This window comes from Marmota monax, unplaced genomic scaffold (genome assembly GCF_021218885.2).
Source record: "Marmota monax isolate L192 unplaced genomic scaffold, Marmota_monax_Labrador192_F-V1.1 WCK01_AAM20220418_F8-fsc00096, whole genome shotgun sequence".
Classification (NCBI taxonomy): domain Eukaryota; kingdom Metazoa; phylum Chordata; class Mammalia; order Rodentia; family Sciuridae; genus Marmota; species Marmota monax.
This window is the reverse complement of record NW_026695236.1, coordinates 945,787-964,199: the sequence shown is the minus strand read 5'-3', so window position 1 is coordinate 964,199 and position 18,413 is coordinate 945,787. Positions and strand designations below refer to the sequence as shown.

General features: G+C 35.3%; 1 protein-coding gene across 2 annotated transcripts in view; it reads left to right on the top strand.

The window, feature by feature from the left end:
* Nucleotides 1-6,374, top strand: part of Naalad2 (N-acetylated alpha-linked acidic dipeptidase 2) — a 48,795-nt gene extending 42,421 nt beyond the window's left edge. For both annotated transcript variants that reach the window (XM_046439381.2, XM_046439380.2), the window contains 4 exons: nucleotides 568-832; nucleotides 1,109-1,190; nucleotides 4,421-4,513; nucleotides 6,108-6,374. In XM_046439381.2, coding sequence (XP_046295337.1) covers nucleotides 568-832; nucleotides 1,109-1,190; nucleotides 4,421-4,513; nucleotides 6,108-6,297 — 630 coding nt within the window. In that variant the 3' untranslated portion in view covers nucleotides 6,298-6,374. The remainder of the gene's footprint in view (nucleotides 1-567; nucleotides 833-1,108; nucleotides 1,191-4,420; nucleotides 4,514-6,107) is intronic.
* The last annotated feature ends 12,039 nt before the right edge of the window (nucleotides 6,375-18,413 follow it).

Sequence of the window (18,413 nt, the reverse complement as noted above, 5' to 3'; positions counted from 1 at the left end):
TCTTGGCTTTTTCTTATACTGTTGACTTTCCTTATACCTGTCTGACCATCCCTCCCTCTCCATAGTGAGATTCTACATTTACTTCTGAACCCCTCACTGCTTAGACAGTCTACTTTTCCACACACTGTTCATCAGAGAATAATTTTTTAATAGAATTTCAGTCTTTAAAAAATTCCACATATTTCCCTATATGATATTGTCATGTTTATTTACTTACTTCTAATAGTTCGGTCTTCTTAAATTATTTTTTTTCAAATGCAACATTTTTCTTGACTTTTCCTCAGTCTCCTAAAACATTTTCACATCTCTGCTATGGTTAAAGACAAGTCTGTAAGGTGACTCCAAAAGAATGTTTTTATAATATTGTTTATGTCACACATGCATATATTTGACTTAGTACAAGCCTAGAGTGAGTTTAAATACTGTAATAGTAGACCCATATTAAGTAGCACATTGAGGTATTTAAGTACTTCCTTTTATTTATTATTGGTCAAACATTAACAGTAAATAAAGTGCTATGTATTTTATTATAAGCTATCTTACAAGAGATATGTGTTTCTTTTGTAGAAAACACACAAATTCAGCAGCTATCCATTGTATCATAGTGTCTATGAAACATATGAGTTGGTGGAAAAATTTTATGATCCAACATTTAAATATCACCTCACCGTGGCCCAGGTTCGAGGAGGGATGGTGTTTGAATTGGCCAATTCCATAGTGCTTCCTTTTGACTGTCGAGATTATGCTGTAGTTTTAAAAAAGTATGCTGACAAAATCTACGATATTTCAATGAAACATCCACAGGAAATGAAAACATACAGTGTATCATTTGGTATGTTGCACGTCCTCTTTCCAATGTCATTATTTATATGTTTCCAGTAATTTCTGAAATGCAATGACCTTCCTTAGGACATTTATTTTTTATTTTTGTTCTACATGATGAAGTATTCTGTTTACTTGTGCACATGTACTTTTCGTGTCATGACTGCTCATATCTTGTAAGACACAAAAGAGGATGATCTTCTATATTCTCATTTTTTTACCTATGTAACAACATCATTAGAAATTACATTCTTAAAGCTTTTGATGATTCCAACTTCTATTTCAGATGCACTGTTTTCTGCAGTAAAGAATTTTACAGAAATTGCTTCTAAGTTCAGCAAGAGACTTCAAGATTTAGACAAAAGCAAGTAAGTTCTGCATTTATTTATGTATATAATGGATATAATTAACAGGAAATACAAGTTGACATCTTGGTTACAAAAGCATCTTTGGGACATTTTGACGGTGTTTGTGTCCACTCTACAGCACCCTGTGCAGGGTTGCCTAGCTCCTAAAGACCTATCTCTGACATTGCTTAGTGAACTGTGCTGCTCAGAGATGCCAGTGTCTTCTTGCTGCCAGCTGATGAGGTACAACATACCACCTAAACACTGAAGGGTCCACCATGTGTTACCCCAGATCTTTTTTTTTTTTAATCTCTTGCTCTTTCATTGTCTGTGCATCACACTTCAACCAAATTCTCTTATTTCCAAAAATATAACTTCTTTCTACCTCTTCTTGAAGTTATTACCTCCATGCAGAAATCCTCACCTGCACCTCCAGCTGGTAAAATTCAATTTATCCAGAATACGAATTAATTTGAAACCATTTATGTATGTTAAACATTATATACGTGAAATTTATATATGTTAAACATTAGGATTAATCCTATGTAAAATCATAAATGTAAAACAGTTTGAACAAAATTTTAAAGTTGATAATGTGACAATACTAAAATTCTATCAACTATGCAAACTATGCAAATTTCAAGACTCAGCATAGAGTTCTTATACTTTAACTTAGCATTTCCACTTATTTTTTTCCTTAAGGATATAGTCTCAAGTTTTGATTAAAAAGATATTATCTAGAGAAAGATAAGAATTATAAAATTATAATATCAAATAAATAAAAACAACCTAATGCCCAGTAGGGGAAGAATTTACTGAAAGATCTCTACCAATTTGAACATTTTATAACCATTAAAAATAATCATTCCCCAACACCAGACACACACAAAAAGCAAAGCAAAAATGATTATTATAAATATTATATATGTGAGTATAATAATGTGATTTAAACCAAAAACATAAAAATTATGTAGGTTAAATTTTTGACCAAACAAAAAACTTCAGGGGGAAGCAATTAGTATAATAATGGTGTTATATTGACACTAATATATAGGGAGAAGATTTTTTATCCTTTATATTTTTCACCAAGTTTTTTATGTATAAAAAATAAGAGAAATGCGTTTTTAAGGGGATCCCAACACCATGTATTCTACAAAACTGATTTTTCTATCTATAAAACAAATGATGTTTCCTTCTCTATCTGACAGACTACCTCATGGCTTGAATTATGTTTTCTGATGGAACTCAGCTTGACTATCCTTGAGTATTTCTATCTGTGCCTGTTCCCTTTTTATGATAATTAAGATACAGTGTGTGTCTTTCTTTGATGTTTAGGGATCCTGGAACACCTGTATGTTGCATATAATAACAGTAAATGTCAAATAAGGAAATAAAGTCCATGTTGAGTTTCTAGACTGAAACTTTGAAATCTAAAAAGACACTTCTGGCCCTGCTTTTCTTACATCAATGTTTTTGCTCATCAGAGAACATGAGGTGTTGACTCTAGTACCTTCAGGTTTACATAATAGTCCACCTTAAAATATGTAATTCTCTGATCCTCCCTTGAGAGGCTGGCATGCTCCAGGAGTGAAAAGACTGTTTACTTAGCTGTCTTGAGTATTAGCAACCCAGGGTTACTCCAAGTTGAATTCAGGTACTATACAAAGAACCTCTGAAGACTTTTAGTGGTAGCTACAAGATGAGAAATCCAGACAGAGAAAGGGAGAGATAGAAATAGAGATAGAGATGGAGATGGAGATGGAGACAAGAGAGAGAAATATAGTTGGGTAAGAGGAAAGGAGAGAAAGAGAAGGAGAAATAAAAAGAAGTGAGTGTGTGTGTTTGTGTACTTACCTGTGTGGATCCACATGACCTCTTGCATTTACAGCAATGCTTTGTGAATTTGATTCAGAAACCTATAACTTCATATTGAAATTATCTTTCACTCTAATCCCCTTTGTTTATATGGGCTGCTAACAGATAAAGTCTATGCCTCCTTTATACTTTCAAAAATACTGAATTCATTATGATAAAAAATAAATGTTGTAAATAACTTAAATCTAAATTATGGGATCTTAGTTATTTCTATTTGTGTTTTGTTTACATAGTGCAGCCAATAGGACAACATTGGTGACCTCCTATTTCACTCAACAGCTTTCTATTTGCAAATTTGGGCAACTTGATAAGCTATTGATTCTTAGTTCTGTCATTTATAAAGTGGAGCTATTGCTGGGCACAGTGATACACACCTGTAATCCTAGCAACTCAGGAGGATGAGGCAGAAGGATCATCAGTTCAAGACTAGCCTCAGTAACTCAGTGATGCCCTAAACAATTTAGTGAGACCCTGTCTAAAAATTTCAAATAAAGTAGAATTAAGAGACCTGGGGGATGTGGCTTAGTGGCTAAGTACCCCTAGGATCAATCCTCAATTGATCAATCCCCAATTTAATTAAGTAATTAAAGTCAATTAGAAAATTAGATTGGCCTGAAGATTAAAAATAATGTATTATGTTAGCATTCAGAACAGTGATTACTAAATGTCGTTATTGTTAAAAACAACATAAAAATTAAGAGCAAATTAAACCAATGAATAAAACAATTATTGCTTTTCTAATTTGTTAATTAAATTATGACACAAGCAATATATTGAATTCAAAACTCATTGTGAAACTATTTAGGACTGTTAGATTAATTTTGATTATGCTGAATCCTTTTTTTTTTTTTTTTTACAATAACAACCATACCACCAGCGTTTGCAATGCAAATTCTGTGGTATTGTTGGATACATTGTAGGCTTTCCACTACCTTTGAAAGAACACAAAGACACCATCTCTTATGCTCATGAAGGTTTATCCTTAATAAACAAGAAAATGTCACTTAAAAAATATGCATAATTTGCCTGGCACCTTACAGAACATTTATAAATTGTCTCATTTAAATATTGATATGACTCCCAAAGTAGATAATTAATATTCCTAAGGTGAAAAAAGCCTTCCCCGAATTCATTTTCTTAGATTTACCACTTACTATTTCCACTTACATAAAAATTACTATCAAATGTTTCCTTTGGCACAAGTTACTGCTTCCATAGTTTCATAAGTCTCAGCAAAATAGAATTTTACAAGATATCAAAAATATGATTATTACCTGTTGTGGTTATTAATTTGCACATTATAGGAATTTTAAATATTTTTGCTTGCTGGGTAATACAATTTCATTCACTTGTACCTATACTAATTTCCTTTTTAGCCTAATATTATTGAGGATTATGAATGATCAGCTGATGTTTCTGGAACGGGCATTCATTGATCCTTTAGGGTTACCAGACAGGCCTTTCTATAGGTAAGAAAGAAAATATGACTCTTCACTTTAATATCACATTTTAAAAATGTTGTGCACTGTGGAAAAAATATAAAAATTGATTTCTTGCAAGCTAATAGAATATTTCAAAATATGTATAGTGTCAAATATACTATATTGGGTTTCCAAATAATGTAATATGATTCTTATATATCTTTCTTTTTAGCATTTTTTTGTGTCTGATTATAAGAAAAAATGTTTATTTTAGGAAATGTAAAAGATTCAGAAAGACACAAACAGAAAACAAAAATCTCTCCAATCAAGTTTATATTTTCTTACACAATTTTAGCCCTTGTTCTATTTTAAATATAATTGTTTTTATATATATGCATGATAATAATAAATTTAATAAACATGCATTAATATGTAATAAATATATATTTATTTACTCCCTAAATTTGTTATTAAAGGTTTTTCCACCTAAATTTTGTCAAATGTGCTTATTTCTGATAAGTACCCACTGCCCCCAGGTTGCCTATACTGTGAGTACTGCAAAATGGGTTATGTTATGGAACAGCCAGAAGTGGCACCCCCTTTCCCTGTAGGGACTGTCAAAGGGTCAGGAGTTGGGAGAAAAGGCATCATCCAAACAGGGTGACCATTTTGCCCATGGTAGCATGGTTGTGTCTCTTTAACACTTTACCTTGTTACTTTGCAACTTATCCTCTTTCAGGGCTAGCACATGACCTGGCTTAGCCCCTTCAATGAAAGTCTTCTTTCTAGGTCTTGTAAACATCACAAATGGTTTTTAATGATTCTTCATGCCTTCAGCTAAGCATCAGTCACATTTAGAATATGAGTTTTTAAAACATAGAAAAAAAGTTGGTTGGCTGGTTTTAAATGGGAATTTAATGATCACAGCAGTGTTATAAGGCCAGGGGTAGTTTGGTATAGTAAAACTCAGTACTTATTTTTTATGCGCATTGATACAAATAATTCAATTACAGTAAGTTTTGTCCTCTGTGAAACTAACAGCAACTTTGTAGAATTCACTTTTAAGAATTAGAAAAATTGGCCAGGTGTGGTGGCTCACATCTATAATCCCAGCAATTTGGAAGTCTGAGGCAGGAGAATCACAAGTTCAAGGCCAAACTGAGCAACTTAGTGAGGCTCTAAGCAACTAAGTGAGGCTCTGTCTTAAAATAAAAACTAATAGTAATAAAGCAAAATGAAAAAGGGCTGGAATATGGCTTAGTGTAAAAGCCCTTTGGATTCAATCCTCAGTATAAAAAAATAAAAAAGAAGAAAGAAAAGAAAAGAAAGAAAGACTTACAAAAAATTGTGGTAAATTCTTGAAGAATACTAAGCACAATCTATACCAGGTAATCAGCAGCTGTTTATCCTTGTTGCTACTGGTGTTAGTCTGAACAACTTTGAGCTATCTATTTAAAGTAAAAGTAGTTTATACATATTTAATAGACTAGTCTTTGGAAACTAGTGGACTTATAAGTTTGCTTGCCAAAGGACTTACTCAAAGTATAAATTTAGGAATATGAGATCCAAGATTGTATGGTGCTCCTCTTTCTTTCTTGTATGTCATTTGTGCAACTAACAGCAAAGTATTTTCTCTCAACAGGCATGTCATCTATGCTCCAAGCAGCCACAACAAGTATGCAGGGGAATCATTCCCAGGAATTTATGATGCTTTATTTGATATTGAAAGCAAAGTGGACGTTTCCAAGGCCTGGGAAGAAGTGAAGAGACAGATTTCGATTGCAGCCTTCACCGTGCAGGCTGCGGCAGGGACTTTGAGAGAAGTAGCCTAAGAGATTTCTCTAGAAACCCCAGGTTGAATTGGAATGGTATATCAATTGACAAATTAAGAAATAAATGTGGGAGTTTATTTTTTTTGTGTGTGTGTGTTTACCTTGTTCTTGTTTTTCTTCCTGGGGACAAATAAAGAAGAAAATAAATATTTTTATTGTATAATTATGTAATTCTGAAATTGAAAAGTTGGACTGAGTTTTAAAAGTAAAGAGAAAAACTTAATATAATAACACTCTTATCCAACAGTATCAGGAAATCAAGTCAGGTGCAGCCGTTTCAGATCTAATCACATTACTGCACACATGGAATTCCATCAGCCTGTTATGGAGCACATGGGAACAATGCATGAAGCTGCTCTGCCCTAAAGCCTGACCCTGCTTGTTGGGAGATTCTGATCTAATCATGTTTCTAGTTAATGTAGTCACTCTGGACCACAAAGGATAATTACTTTTGTATTAATATTTTATTACATATATGAATATTGTATTATAAATCATGTATAATATAATATATAATATATTATATATATTAATATTGTATATTTATATAATCAAATGAACATTTCTAAATCCAACAAGAAATATTAAGTACCATTTTCAATAGTTTTGTAACCCACGTTTTGCTGACCTGTTGTGCCTTTTGTGCCAGCCATAATCACTTTTTAAAATTTTATGTTTATCTTTTCTCAGTCTCTCTTTGTTTCCAACTCCCTCTCTCCCTCCCTTTCTCTCTCTCTCTCTCTTTTTCTTTAGTACTACTGGAGATTGAAACTAGGATTCAGGGGCACTCTACCTCACTGCGTTACATTCCTGGTTCTTTTTAATTCTTCATTTTTTGGACTAGGTCTCCCTAAGTTGCCAAGACTTGTGTTTCTAAGAAACATCTGAAGTGAGTAGCAGCTCCAAAGCTGTGAATGCAGGATAAAGTGAGCATATGTTTGTTCCTCATTCATCCACTGGTCCACTAAAGTTGAGAGAATGTCTTCCTGTTATCACTATGGACTTCACATTTCCTATGGAACAGACTTAAGTATGCCCAGACGGGAGATGAAGCAAAGAAAGTCTGCATGACAGCTCATTAAGACTGATGGCAATGTCTGGACTGATGTGACTTACCCTGATAATTTTATGACATCATCAGTAGTGTCAAGACTAGAGATGATGTCCATCTGATCTATAACACCAGGGATCACTTTGCTATTTATTGTAGTAACCTGAGGAACTCCAATATAAGTTGTGGAAAGTGAGAAAGATCTTTGTAGGTAAAAAAAGAATCCCTTGTCTGGTTATCCACAATGCTCACACCATTTGCATCCTGATCTCCTCATGGAAGAATATAGTGATCTGTATGGATCCTGGAAGTGCTAACCTGGGAAGTCCTGCTGTGATCATAGCAGAGAGACATCCTGGCTCTTTTGATATGGTTCATGTGAGTGATACCACCTTGCTTGTCAACATATTTGTTAATGACAAAAGTGACAAACTATGCATTTTGTTACCCCAAGAAAAGGAATCCATCTGTCCATTCATGAAGAAAGAGACTGGTGGCCAAGAAAACTAGTAGTGAAATGGTTTCTAGTGTCATGTTGGAGAATTCTCAATAATTAAAGATAATACAGTATGATAAATTGCAAAGATAAAACATATAAGTATGTTGCTCAGAACAAGCCAAAACAATTCTGACCTCAAACCCAAAACAAAATTTTGACTTTGTGTGTGTGTGTGTGAGAGAGAGAAAGAAACTGTGTAAAATTAGCGAAAGGGCTAAAAACAACCATGGTTTTTAATGTAAGGTGGCCGCATCACTAAAGTCAAAAATTATAGAAGGAAAACAGAAGGTTTCCCTATATAGCCATCCTGATGAACACATGCAACATGCTAGTGTAGCTTCATTCAAAGAATTTTATGCTAATGTTCAGTCCTCTCCTCCATAAGTATTAGTATAAAAATACAGATGGTTCTATATTAAATATTAGAGCAGAACTTTGGAATAAATTATCCAAGAAGCTTCTTGCACTTGAAGCTTCCTATTGAATAGACTGGCATCTTCCAATATTGTCTTTTCTCTACCAAGGCTAACTCTGCCAATCCCTAGAACAGTGCCCCACTGAGAGCCAGAGCATCCTATCTTCTTTGTTAGATCAGGTCATATTCTTTGCCCTTGAGCCCTTTGATTCTCATTTTCCCCTCTGGAGAGGGTGTGAGTGAGCAGCCCACCCACAATGACAACAGTGCTTCATCTCAGCACAGATTCTCAGTATGGGAAGATTCAGATTCTTAATGTAAAAGGATGACTGCATTTCATAAATACCTCACTGCACTGTCTCCAGGGGTCTCAGTGGCCAGGATTAACTAAGAACTGTTGCTCTAATTCTGTGTTTCTAAATTAATTACATGATCTATAACAAATTTTGGGTTAGCAAATTAATGGCTTTGTAAATCTTTTTGGAGACCATTATTATTTTAATAATAGCTAAACATTAATTGGGACTTATTATATGGCTGGTAATGCATTAATCCTGGCTCATTTAATACTCATAACACATTTCTGATACACTAATTAACAGATAAAAAAACCAAACATGGTGAGAATAATTAATTTGCTTAACACCAGCCAATAATGGAGCTATTCTACAGGCCCATTCATAAAACCAAAAGGTACCACATTAAGTTACCATTGAGCTTTACATTCCTGATACCTATGGTTAGTATGTTATTTGTAACTGAGTAGTTGTGAATGCCATACTTGAAATATAATCACTCATTATTCCCATCACACTATGATTTATACTGCTTCATAAATCTTTTTTTAAGAGAGAGGGAGAGAGAGAGAGAGAGAGAGAGAGGAGAGAGAGAATTTTTTAAAAAAATATTTATTTTTCAGTTTTCGGTGGACACAACATCTTTATTTTTTATTTTATGTGGTGCTGAGGATCGAACCCAGTGCTCTGCGCTTGCCAGGCGAGCATCTTACCACTTGAGCCACTTCCCCAGCCCATAATTCTTATTATTATGATCTTATATAATTTCTTATTGAGTTTTCATGTTTATTCTATATGTAAAATGTACATAATCCATTCATTTTGTTCAGGACTAATTGCCCTCTTAGGAAATGTCCTGAATCACATTGGATTTGCAGAAACTGACCTTTTGGTAGATGACTAATAAATTCAAAGTGCTGAGTATTTACCATTTTGTCCATTCACACTGAAAGTCAGTACTAGGTTATTATAAAAAAAAGTGCTAAACATATTCTACAATACATACAGGCTTTTAACTCACCATTTGTAAAAAGTAAGTCAAAAAAATTCATCTAAACTGTTCTGTAGGTTAAAGGATGTTCTGTTTCTTGACCTTTGAAGTTCTGCAAGCATAACCTTGCCAAGATTTTCGAGGCGCTGTCTCCTTCCATTCAACACTGGCCTTCCAGAATCCTCCTTTGCTTATTGACTTAAACAGGGCATCCTCAGTAAGGCTAAAGCTACTGGCCTCAAGGGATTCTTAATTCCTATTCATGCAAAGGTAGAAAGTTCCTCTAATATATCTTAGCTTAATTACATATTTGAATGCCACTAGTTTTTGTTAGTGAGAGTCCATTTCTATCATGTACCACACCATCTAACAGGCCAATATTTTCACAAATTGATGTCTATTACCAACATTCACCATGGTATTTAAGATGTTGAGTATTTTTATTTTGTTTCTGTTTAACCATGAAATTTAAAATTGTACTAAGGGATTGGGGATATAGCTCAGTTGGTAGAGTGCTTGCCTAGCATGTAAAAGGTCCTTGGTTTAATTTCCATCAAAACAAAAAAAAATAAAATAAAATAAAATTGTGCTAAGGACACAATTGTGTAAATTAGAGAATCATGTGGAATCAATTGGGAACATAGGTAATGAAATATATTTTATGGATCTTTAAAACCCTTACTTTGTAGATGCAGCTTGAAAGAAACACTATTTCAAAGGTGTTGTTTGAGAGATCATACTCATGTATAAATTAAAAGCTCTGACAAGAAATCGGGAGAAACAATGCTTTCCTCTCATAAATGTGGATGGATCACACTTAATCACTTTTAGGACAATTTACTGCATTTTTTTTTCACTTTTTAAAGGGAAATTTGTTATCTGCTTCATTTTTTTTATACCTTGTGGTTGTGAGAATTTAAAAAATATGAAGTGGCACTGTATCAGTAGAATTTAACCAAGAAAAATGAAAGCATGCAGTGCATTTAAAGCAGAGGCAGTTTAATGGTAAGTATTGGTTACACTGGTGATGGAAGAGCTGAAAGAAAAACACAAGCCAGAAAGTAGCATCACTGGGGATCTGCTACCATCCTAGATGAGAGGGAGAGTGTGACATTACCTACCCTCTGGGCCAGGCTTGTGGACACAGGCATGGAGGAGATGGTGCCCTGCACAGGAAAAGGAGAAGCCCAGTGACTTATCCTTGTTTTTCAGTGAATATCCTTCCAGTCCTTGTTGGAAACCAGCTTATGCAGAAAACTGGAAAACTCAGCCCTCAGTGTCAGACTACCAGTGACAAAGGGCAGAGAAGAGGGGAGACAAAGAAAGCTTCTGGGGTCTTACAAGTCCCTGCCTCATGCAGTCAGTCCTTATTAACACTGGGCTCCTATTCTCCCCTCCTAGGTAGTTTCCATGCAAACACATGGATTAAAGAAAAACAATAATGGTGATATTTTTAATTGACTAATATTAAGAATGCATCCAACAATAAATGCTTGAAGAAAGTATACAATATTTAATGCATCAATTATAAAATATAAAAGGCCTGACTGGATCCTTCCTTTGAGGCACAGTGCTTGGCATGATTGCCCACTGGAAGTGACTGCCAAAAGAGCATAGAATAGATTTTGAACCCTGTGTTCTGTGTCAAAACACAACTGTCACTTCAGTGTCTTCATTTCAGTTGTCTTTTACATGTGTGGGGATTTTTGAACTCAAATCTTCCTTTCTAGATTTCTTATATCTTTCTTTGTCATTCCCTAGATGTTGAGAATTCACTTCCCACCTTTCACTTCATTTTCCTGCACTTTAAGATGAGGTGGTCAGGAAAGGGTCCTCTGTCCCATGCAGTCAGCCTTCCAGTCCTCAAGTGGGTGACCATGCAGGTGCTTTTCTCCCAGACTTCAGCATGCCCTTGGTTTGCCTGGGTCAGATCCCACCTGTGTGTCCCAGAGAGGACTAAGAATTTCTTCAGAGAAACCAAGAAGTGTTTGCTAGCCACTGGGAGAGGCTCCAACACATTTGGGTTTCCTTTTGCTTATTCCATTGCCAGGAGTCCCCTTTCTTCTGTGCTAGAAAGTCAGAGTTGACCTCTAAGGCAGCTCTGACCTAGGCAGGAGGAAAGGGGAGGAGGCACCAGGATGTCTCACTACTGGCCAGAAGCCAGCCAAAGGGGACTCTGAACTAACAGTATATGCATACTCATTTGCTGAATCCCAGATTTCAATTTTTAAAATTATATCCTTCCAAATTTCTAAAAAGAGATTATTGTAAGGGTAGAAGTGAGAAACAAATATCAAGCTTATTTAATGAATTCGTGTGGATTGGGACAAACTCATATGTATATATTTTCTAAAATAATGCAATAAAGTTGAATTGAATCTGGAGTCAAAAAGAACTGAATTCAGGTCTTGATCCTATCCCCCTACTGGTGGCCTTGGCTTCTGGACTGTACAGTAACCCCTGTTTCACAGCAGAGTTATGAGGTGTGATGTGACTGTGGATCCTGAAAGCCTTGCACACATTGTTTGGCCAGCCCACTGCTGCAGGTGCTTAATAACTGCTAAACCTGAAACATCTAAGAAAAAAAAAAAAAGAAGGAGGAAATATGAAAAAAGGAGAAGCAGGGCAGGGAATAGGCAGGAGATGGGGAGGAGGGAAAATGTCTGGATGAGTTATTAAAGAAAAGCAAATCCATGTCATACAAACTAAAGCAAAATTTTACTAATCATTTCAGAAAATGCTAATCTATCTACCTACCTATCTATCAAAAAATCCAAAATCTGTCTCTTAAAAAGATTAATTAAATTGTCAAATTTATAGGACTCATATAAAAAAGGGATGGGGAATTCTAATTAAGAATTTAGGACCAAGAATTAAAAAATCAAATGCACATGCCCTCAGAAATTAGTGTAAGTAAGAGAATTTTTTTCAAAAATTGTATGCTGACACTGTTCACAATTTAGATGAAATGAACAAATTTCTTAAAAATGTATTGGACAAAAGCTGACAAAAAACAGATGATATTAGTGGTATGATTTTTGTTAAAGAAAAATGAACCATTATTTTAAAACAAACAAACAAACCTCATAAAAATTCAATGATATATATCAGTGAATCCATCTAAACATTTAGACAGAAATACAAACTTAGACAAAGTCTTCCAGAGAATGGAAAAGGGAAGTAATAATTCCCAATTTATAAATTTTATATCTTAGTCTGACAAAGGCTTTACAAGAAATAAAAACTATGATACAGACTCTCATGTAACATAGATGCAGCATTTCTAAACAAGTTACTAGCTCATCAAATTTAGTTACAGATTAAGGCCAAAGATGTCATGTTCAAATGGAATTTTTTCTAGAAAGAGTAACTTAACATTGGAGAGTAGAATGAATATAAATCACCACAAAAACAGGAAAAAAACAACTGATATGATTCATTGTTGGTTCATAATTTAAAAAAAAGTTTCAATCAATGAATCAAAAAGAATAGTGAGCTTTAATAATCTCACAAAGAATGCCTATAAAATCTTACTGCCAAGTATCATATTTAATGGAGAATTTGAAAGCTTGTATATGGAGTGTGGGTGACAGGAGGGTATTGCTATCACCAACCAGGTTCACCACTGTTCTGGGTGTCTCTGTCATAGCAACTAGACAAGAAAGGAGTCATAAAAAATAAATCATGCATGGACCAGCAAGAATTAAATCTACCATAATTTATAATGTATTATATCACACAGAGCTACCATAATTTGTAAAATTATGGTGCTTGGGTCATTTTATTATATCACATGCTTGTGTGGTTATAAAACTTCCCCAAATCCATAAACTATTAATTAGGGAAAATAGAAAGAAATTTAATCAAGTCTATTCCTACAAATAACAAAAGTAGGAAATAAAATTCCAAATATATTTAAATCTTACTAAAATATCAAATATCTAGAAATAAATCTAAGGAAATATGTACAAATGAATGAACATAAAAAATAAACAGGGTCTCACTGAATTGCTGATGCTGCCTTTGAACTAAAGATCCTCTTGCCACAGCTTACCAATCTTCTGGGATTACAGGTGTGAGCCACCACAACTGGCAGCTTGAGAGAATTTTTTTAAATTTGTTTTAATTAGTTACACCTGACAGTAGAATGATCTTGAGAGAATTTTTTAAAAATAAAAGCTAACAGAGGGATATCCCATATCTGTGGAGTAGAAGACACAATGTGGTAATTTTCCTTAAATGGATCATTCTAATAAAGGCTCAAATAGAGTTTTTGTTCACTTATTTGCATGTGTTTGGATATTGAGAAGTTGATTTTAAAATCTGTATGTGTGGCTGAGTTCCTAAAAGAGGCTTTGCAATCAAGAGTAATGTACTGATCACAGCCCATAAGAATTAGTACTGCTTTCATTTAGCCTTATCACCCCAATTTTTTCTATACCCAAAAAGCACAAACAAAATGGCTCTCACACTGTGGGGAACAATATTTGTAGAGGAGAAAAAAGTTCTAGTAGGATTTTGGCATAAAAATCTGTCTTAACAATCTTTGTCAGTTTTTTGCTCCTTCAAACCATGAGCCTGAGCTCCTTGAGAGCATGGTGATCTGATAGTCTGCAGTGGATTTAAGTTGTCATGAATTACAATTTCATTGCTCACACATTGCCTACCACATGGAACTGTTTTTAGGATCAAAGGGTGTTAAGCCCCTTTTCATTTCTCAGAGAAAACAGAAAACCTTAGTACACCTACTAAGTTTCCCCCCAAGTCAAGGGTCATTCACTTCATCCACTTCCCTGTCACATCTTCTCCAAATTGGGTTTCTTGAGTATCTCTGAAACAGTTGCACTTTAAAACCTTTTGAATTAGAAGAATCTGCAATAAAGGAATATTGGGAGGTACAATGTGGTAGACTATGTTCCAAAGAAGCTGAGCTATAACATACTTGCCATTCTGAAAAGCCTTTGACTGCACATTTGTGTTGTTTCTATTAAGCATATTAATAATAGCAGGTTGATTATTGACCTTAGGGTCTAGTTTTCCAAAAATCTTTTAGTCAAAAGTTTCATTCAGTAGCTGAACTGCAAATGACCAGATGAGTCTGAGTGGGGCTATTTTTCCCAAACAAGTGTTCAGAGATATTTTTCGTTATCTGGGTAACACTGTTGACAATTTAAAACTTCTTGCTTTCTGGTTAAAAAAATGCCAACTGTATCTCACCAACTACAATGAGTTGAACCTGAGATTAATCACTCATCATCAGTAACAAACTTATATTGCTCCACTGAAGATTTTAATATGAAACCAATTGACAAGAGTCTGACGGCAGCTAGACACATGTGAAATCCACATTGCAGGTCAGATGTATGTGTTCATTCTCATGTCCTGGCTTCTCATAACATCCCCTGCCTTTCCCAGTCCCTGCTGCAGGAGTTGAATAAACCCAAAATAGATTGAAGGTTGCCAGCAGAAGACAGAGGATCAGTGGAATGTAAATATTAATGTATTGGGCATTTTATGGGGAAGTGATGAATTTTTTTTCTAGAATTAGATAGTTACAATGGTTGTACAACTCTGGATATGCTAAAATTCATGAGCAAAACACATTAGAAGAATGCTCTCCATGAATTTATATGAATTTATCTCACTAACATTATTTTTAAACCTATTTCTGATATTCTAGTAAATGCTTCACAATAAACAAGTTTATGAAAATGAATTTCAGTAAGCAAATTAATACATTCAATGTGGTAGATTATTTTTGAAGCCATGGAATAACTGTTTCTTAAAGTTACAGGTGCCCACAGATCTCATACATACTCTTGTTGTCTGATTTGAGTGGGTCTCAGGACTTCAGTTTCCTGACATGGGAGCTCACCAATTAGTACTCATGACACTTGACTTCATAGGGAACCAAGGCAAAGGACAGGCTCAGAGGAGAGGTAAAGAAGGAAGGAAGGGAAGTAAACATCATACAAGCTCACAGTTCCATTGTCATAATCTAACACCCTAACCCTACCCAGAGGCCTTTGCATATATTGAATTAGGGGTGGGGGGGTTGGTAGAGAGACTGTAATGCCTGTTCCTCTTCAAAGAAAATACGAGAAATGCCCATCAAAATCAAGACTTTAATCAATATTGATTGTTCTGGAATATTTAAAATCGCCCAGAATTCAGTTGGAAGAGCTCAGCACCTCTACCTCCCAATAGTGGTTACCTGAGGTGAAGGCCTGGGTCCCCCTTGCAGCATAACTCTCTATTCTCTGGGTATCTCCAGGTACACTATGCTGGTCATCCCCAAATGTCACACCTCTGACATCCTTAATACAGCTGTGTAGTGTCAGCCACTTCCTATTTCACAGTACTATTAACTGCAGAAAGACAAAACTCCAATTAGCAAATGGTACTATGTAACCTTGTTGTGAGAGGCAGAGGATCTATGTTCAATTATTACTTTATTTGTCTCTCATCCTCACTAACAAGAGCAGAGTTCAGCCTCACTCAGGTGTGAAGCAGGTTTATTATGACCTCTGCAGCACTCACAGCTCCTTCCCATCATGGAAAGAGAGAAAAACAACAGAGAAAGAGAGAGAGGAAGAGAGAAAGAAAAGAAGGAAGGAAGGAAGGAAGAAAGGAAGGAAGGAAGGAAGGGAAGTAGGTCAAGCCATATCACTATGTGGAGCAGCAATTTATTTTTGTTTACCTCTAGATACAAACATTATAGAAAATCATATACAACTTTTATGTCAAAAATTTTAAAATTGAAAATGGGTATTCCTCATTTCAGAAGCCACTGAAGAAAGAAATTTAGGACTGACTGCCAGACAACTGTTTCTTACCTCTGAAGCTATTCAGCATGTCCAGGATTCCAGTGATATTCCCTGATGTGAGCTTTGGTTCTTTTGCTGAGCCATTCGCATCCACAACAATTTAGTCCTGTAAAAATGACAAAATTTTTCCATTTGGGGTTAATTGAGTATACATTTTATTCTACACTTCTATGGATTTAAGAAATTTTACCATTTTTTTCTGAACTTAATTTATATTAATATCTAATGTCTCTATTCTTCTCTGACATTATACAACTTCTAAAATTATTGAATTTAATTCCCTCCCTGCATTCCTCAAGGGACTTTGGGCAATACAAAGATCCTGGGTATCTTACAGAAAGCAGAAGTTCAGCTTTTGGGACTCAGTCCACAAAAGTCACAAATGATATGGTCAATGGTGTCTAAAGGGGAATGTTCCTTAGAACAGAGACTTTGATCATCTCTGCCAATGGAGGGTATCTAATACAGCATGAAAGCCCTGATCCTGAGGGTTCTCAGGCAACCCTTCCACTCTGAGTTCTGCCTATACCTAGGGTGTTCTCTGATAGACAGGATCTGGACATTGCTCCGATGGGAATGAAGCCCCCTCCTCTTCCAATCCTTAGGGAACATTCCTCTTTCCTTTTTCCCCCCACTAGAGTGTCTCCAGTGTGCTCCAGCTCTCTAGTTCTCAAGAATATTGGTTATCTGCGTGCCTTAGAAAAACACTCTTTATTATCTTGTTTAGCTGGGGCTGAAAAGGATAGTAGAAATGAATGAAACAAGCCCAGAATGAATAGGTATATTTAAATTCATCCACATAAGGAGGAAATTTCTGAGACCAAAAATCTATTGCCTTAGACCTCTTTTCAGACAAAATGCTAAATAGCCACATAGAAAAATGTTAATAATTCAAAACATACATTCTCTATCAACAAGAAAACAAATTTTTCAGAAATCACAGATCATGGTGTAAAAATACCTTTCCAACATGCTTTAAAATTCCTGCAAGGAAAAAAAGAGTTCTAACCCTAACCCTAATCTTAACCCTAACCCTTTAGTATTGTTTGTTTGTTTTAAGAAAGTAGTTTTTCTTCTTTCCCTGTTAAGTAGCAATCAGAGCCTATGTTGATAAGAGAAACTCATCCATGAGAGACATCCTTGGTGTACACTGAGAAGGAGGGAATTCAGAAAGAGGCTGTGCATTGAGGTGGTGGGACCCAGGTTCCCTGTCCCTCACCTCCCAGTTTTATTCTCAAGGAGAAGTCTGACCAAACTGACAACAATTTAAACCAAACAAGGAAGCACATAAAAAGCAGAAAGCATGGGAATTGGTTACCAAACTCTGCAACTTTGTCTATGCATGGACAAATCCCCAGTATCTTCAGAAATTGCTTTCTGGCAAGACAAGAGAAGGTTGTAAATTAGGTAACTTGATTTGAGAATTAACCCAATGAAGCTAATATTCCCCTAGCCAGAGTTTTCTGTACAAGTAGTCTCCTGGGAACAAAGAAAATTATTTTTTCCTATATTATCTAACAAAAGGTTTAAAATTTCCCAAGATTACCACAATACAGAGAAACAAGTGATTGGACCAATGTAGGGATGTGTGTGAAGGCACACCTGTCTTTGAGCTGAACACAATGGGCTCTGCAGTCAACATTGCCTAGACAAGAATTCCTCTCTCTTAGAATGGACCTTCCATGGTCATCTGGAGCAATTCCATGTCAGGCTTGTGGCACATCTCAGTCAGCTCTCTGCACATTTCCTTCAGCCTTTCCATCTGTTGGGCTATTCTGATTTCACTGTCCCTGAGTTGCTGGAAAATTTCCTTTGCTTTTTGGTTCTGTGTTGCCAGTTGAAATCGCTCCTCCTTAAGGAGAAACTGATACATCATCTGATATTGAACTTGGATCATGTTCTTCCTTAAAGCCACATAGTCCTGCAGAGATATTCATTTAAAAGGATTACATGTCCTTGTTCTCAAAAGAAACCTTAATAGTACAAAAATTTGTATTATCAAGAAAATAATTTATGGATTAGAAGAGAGGACCCAAA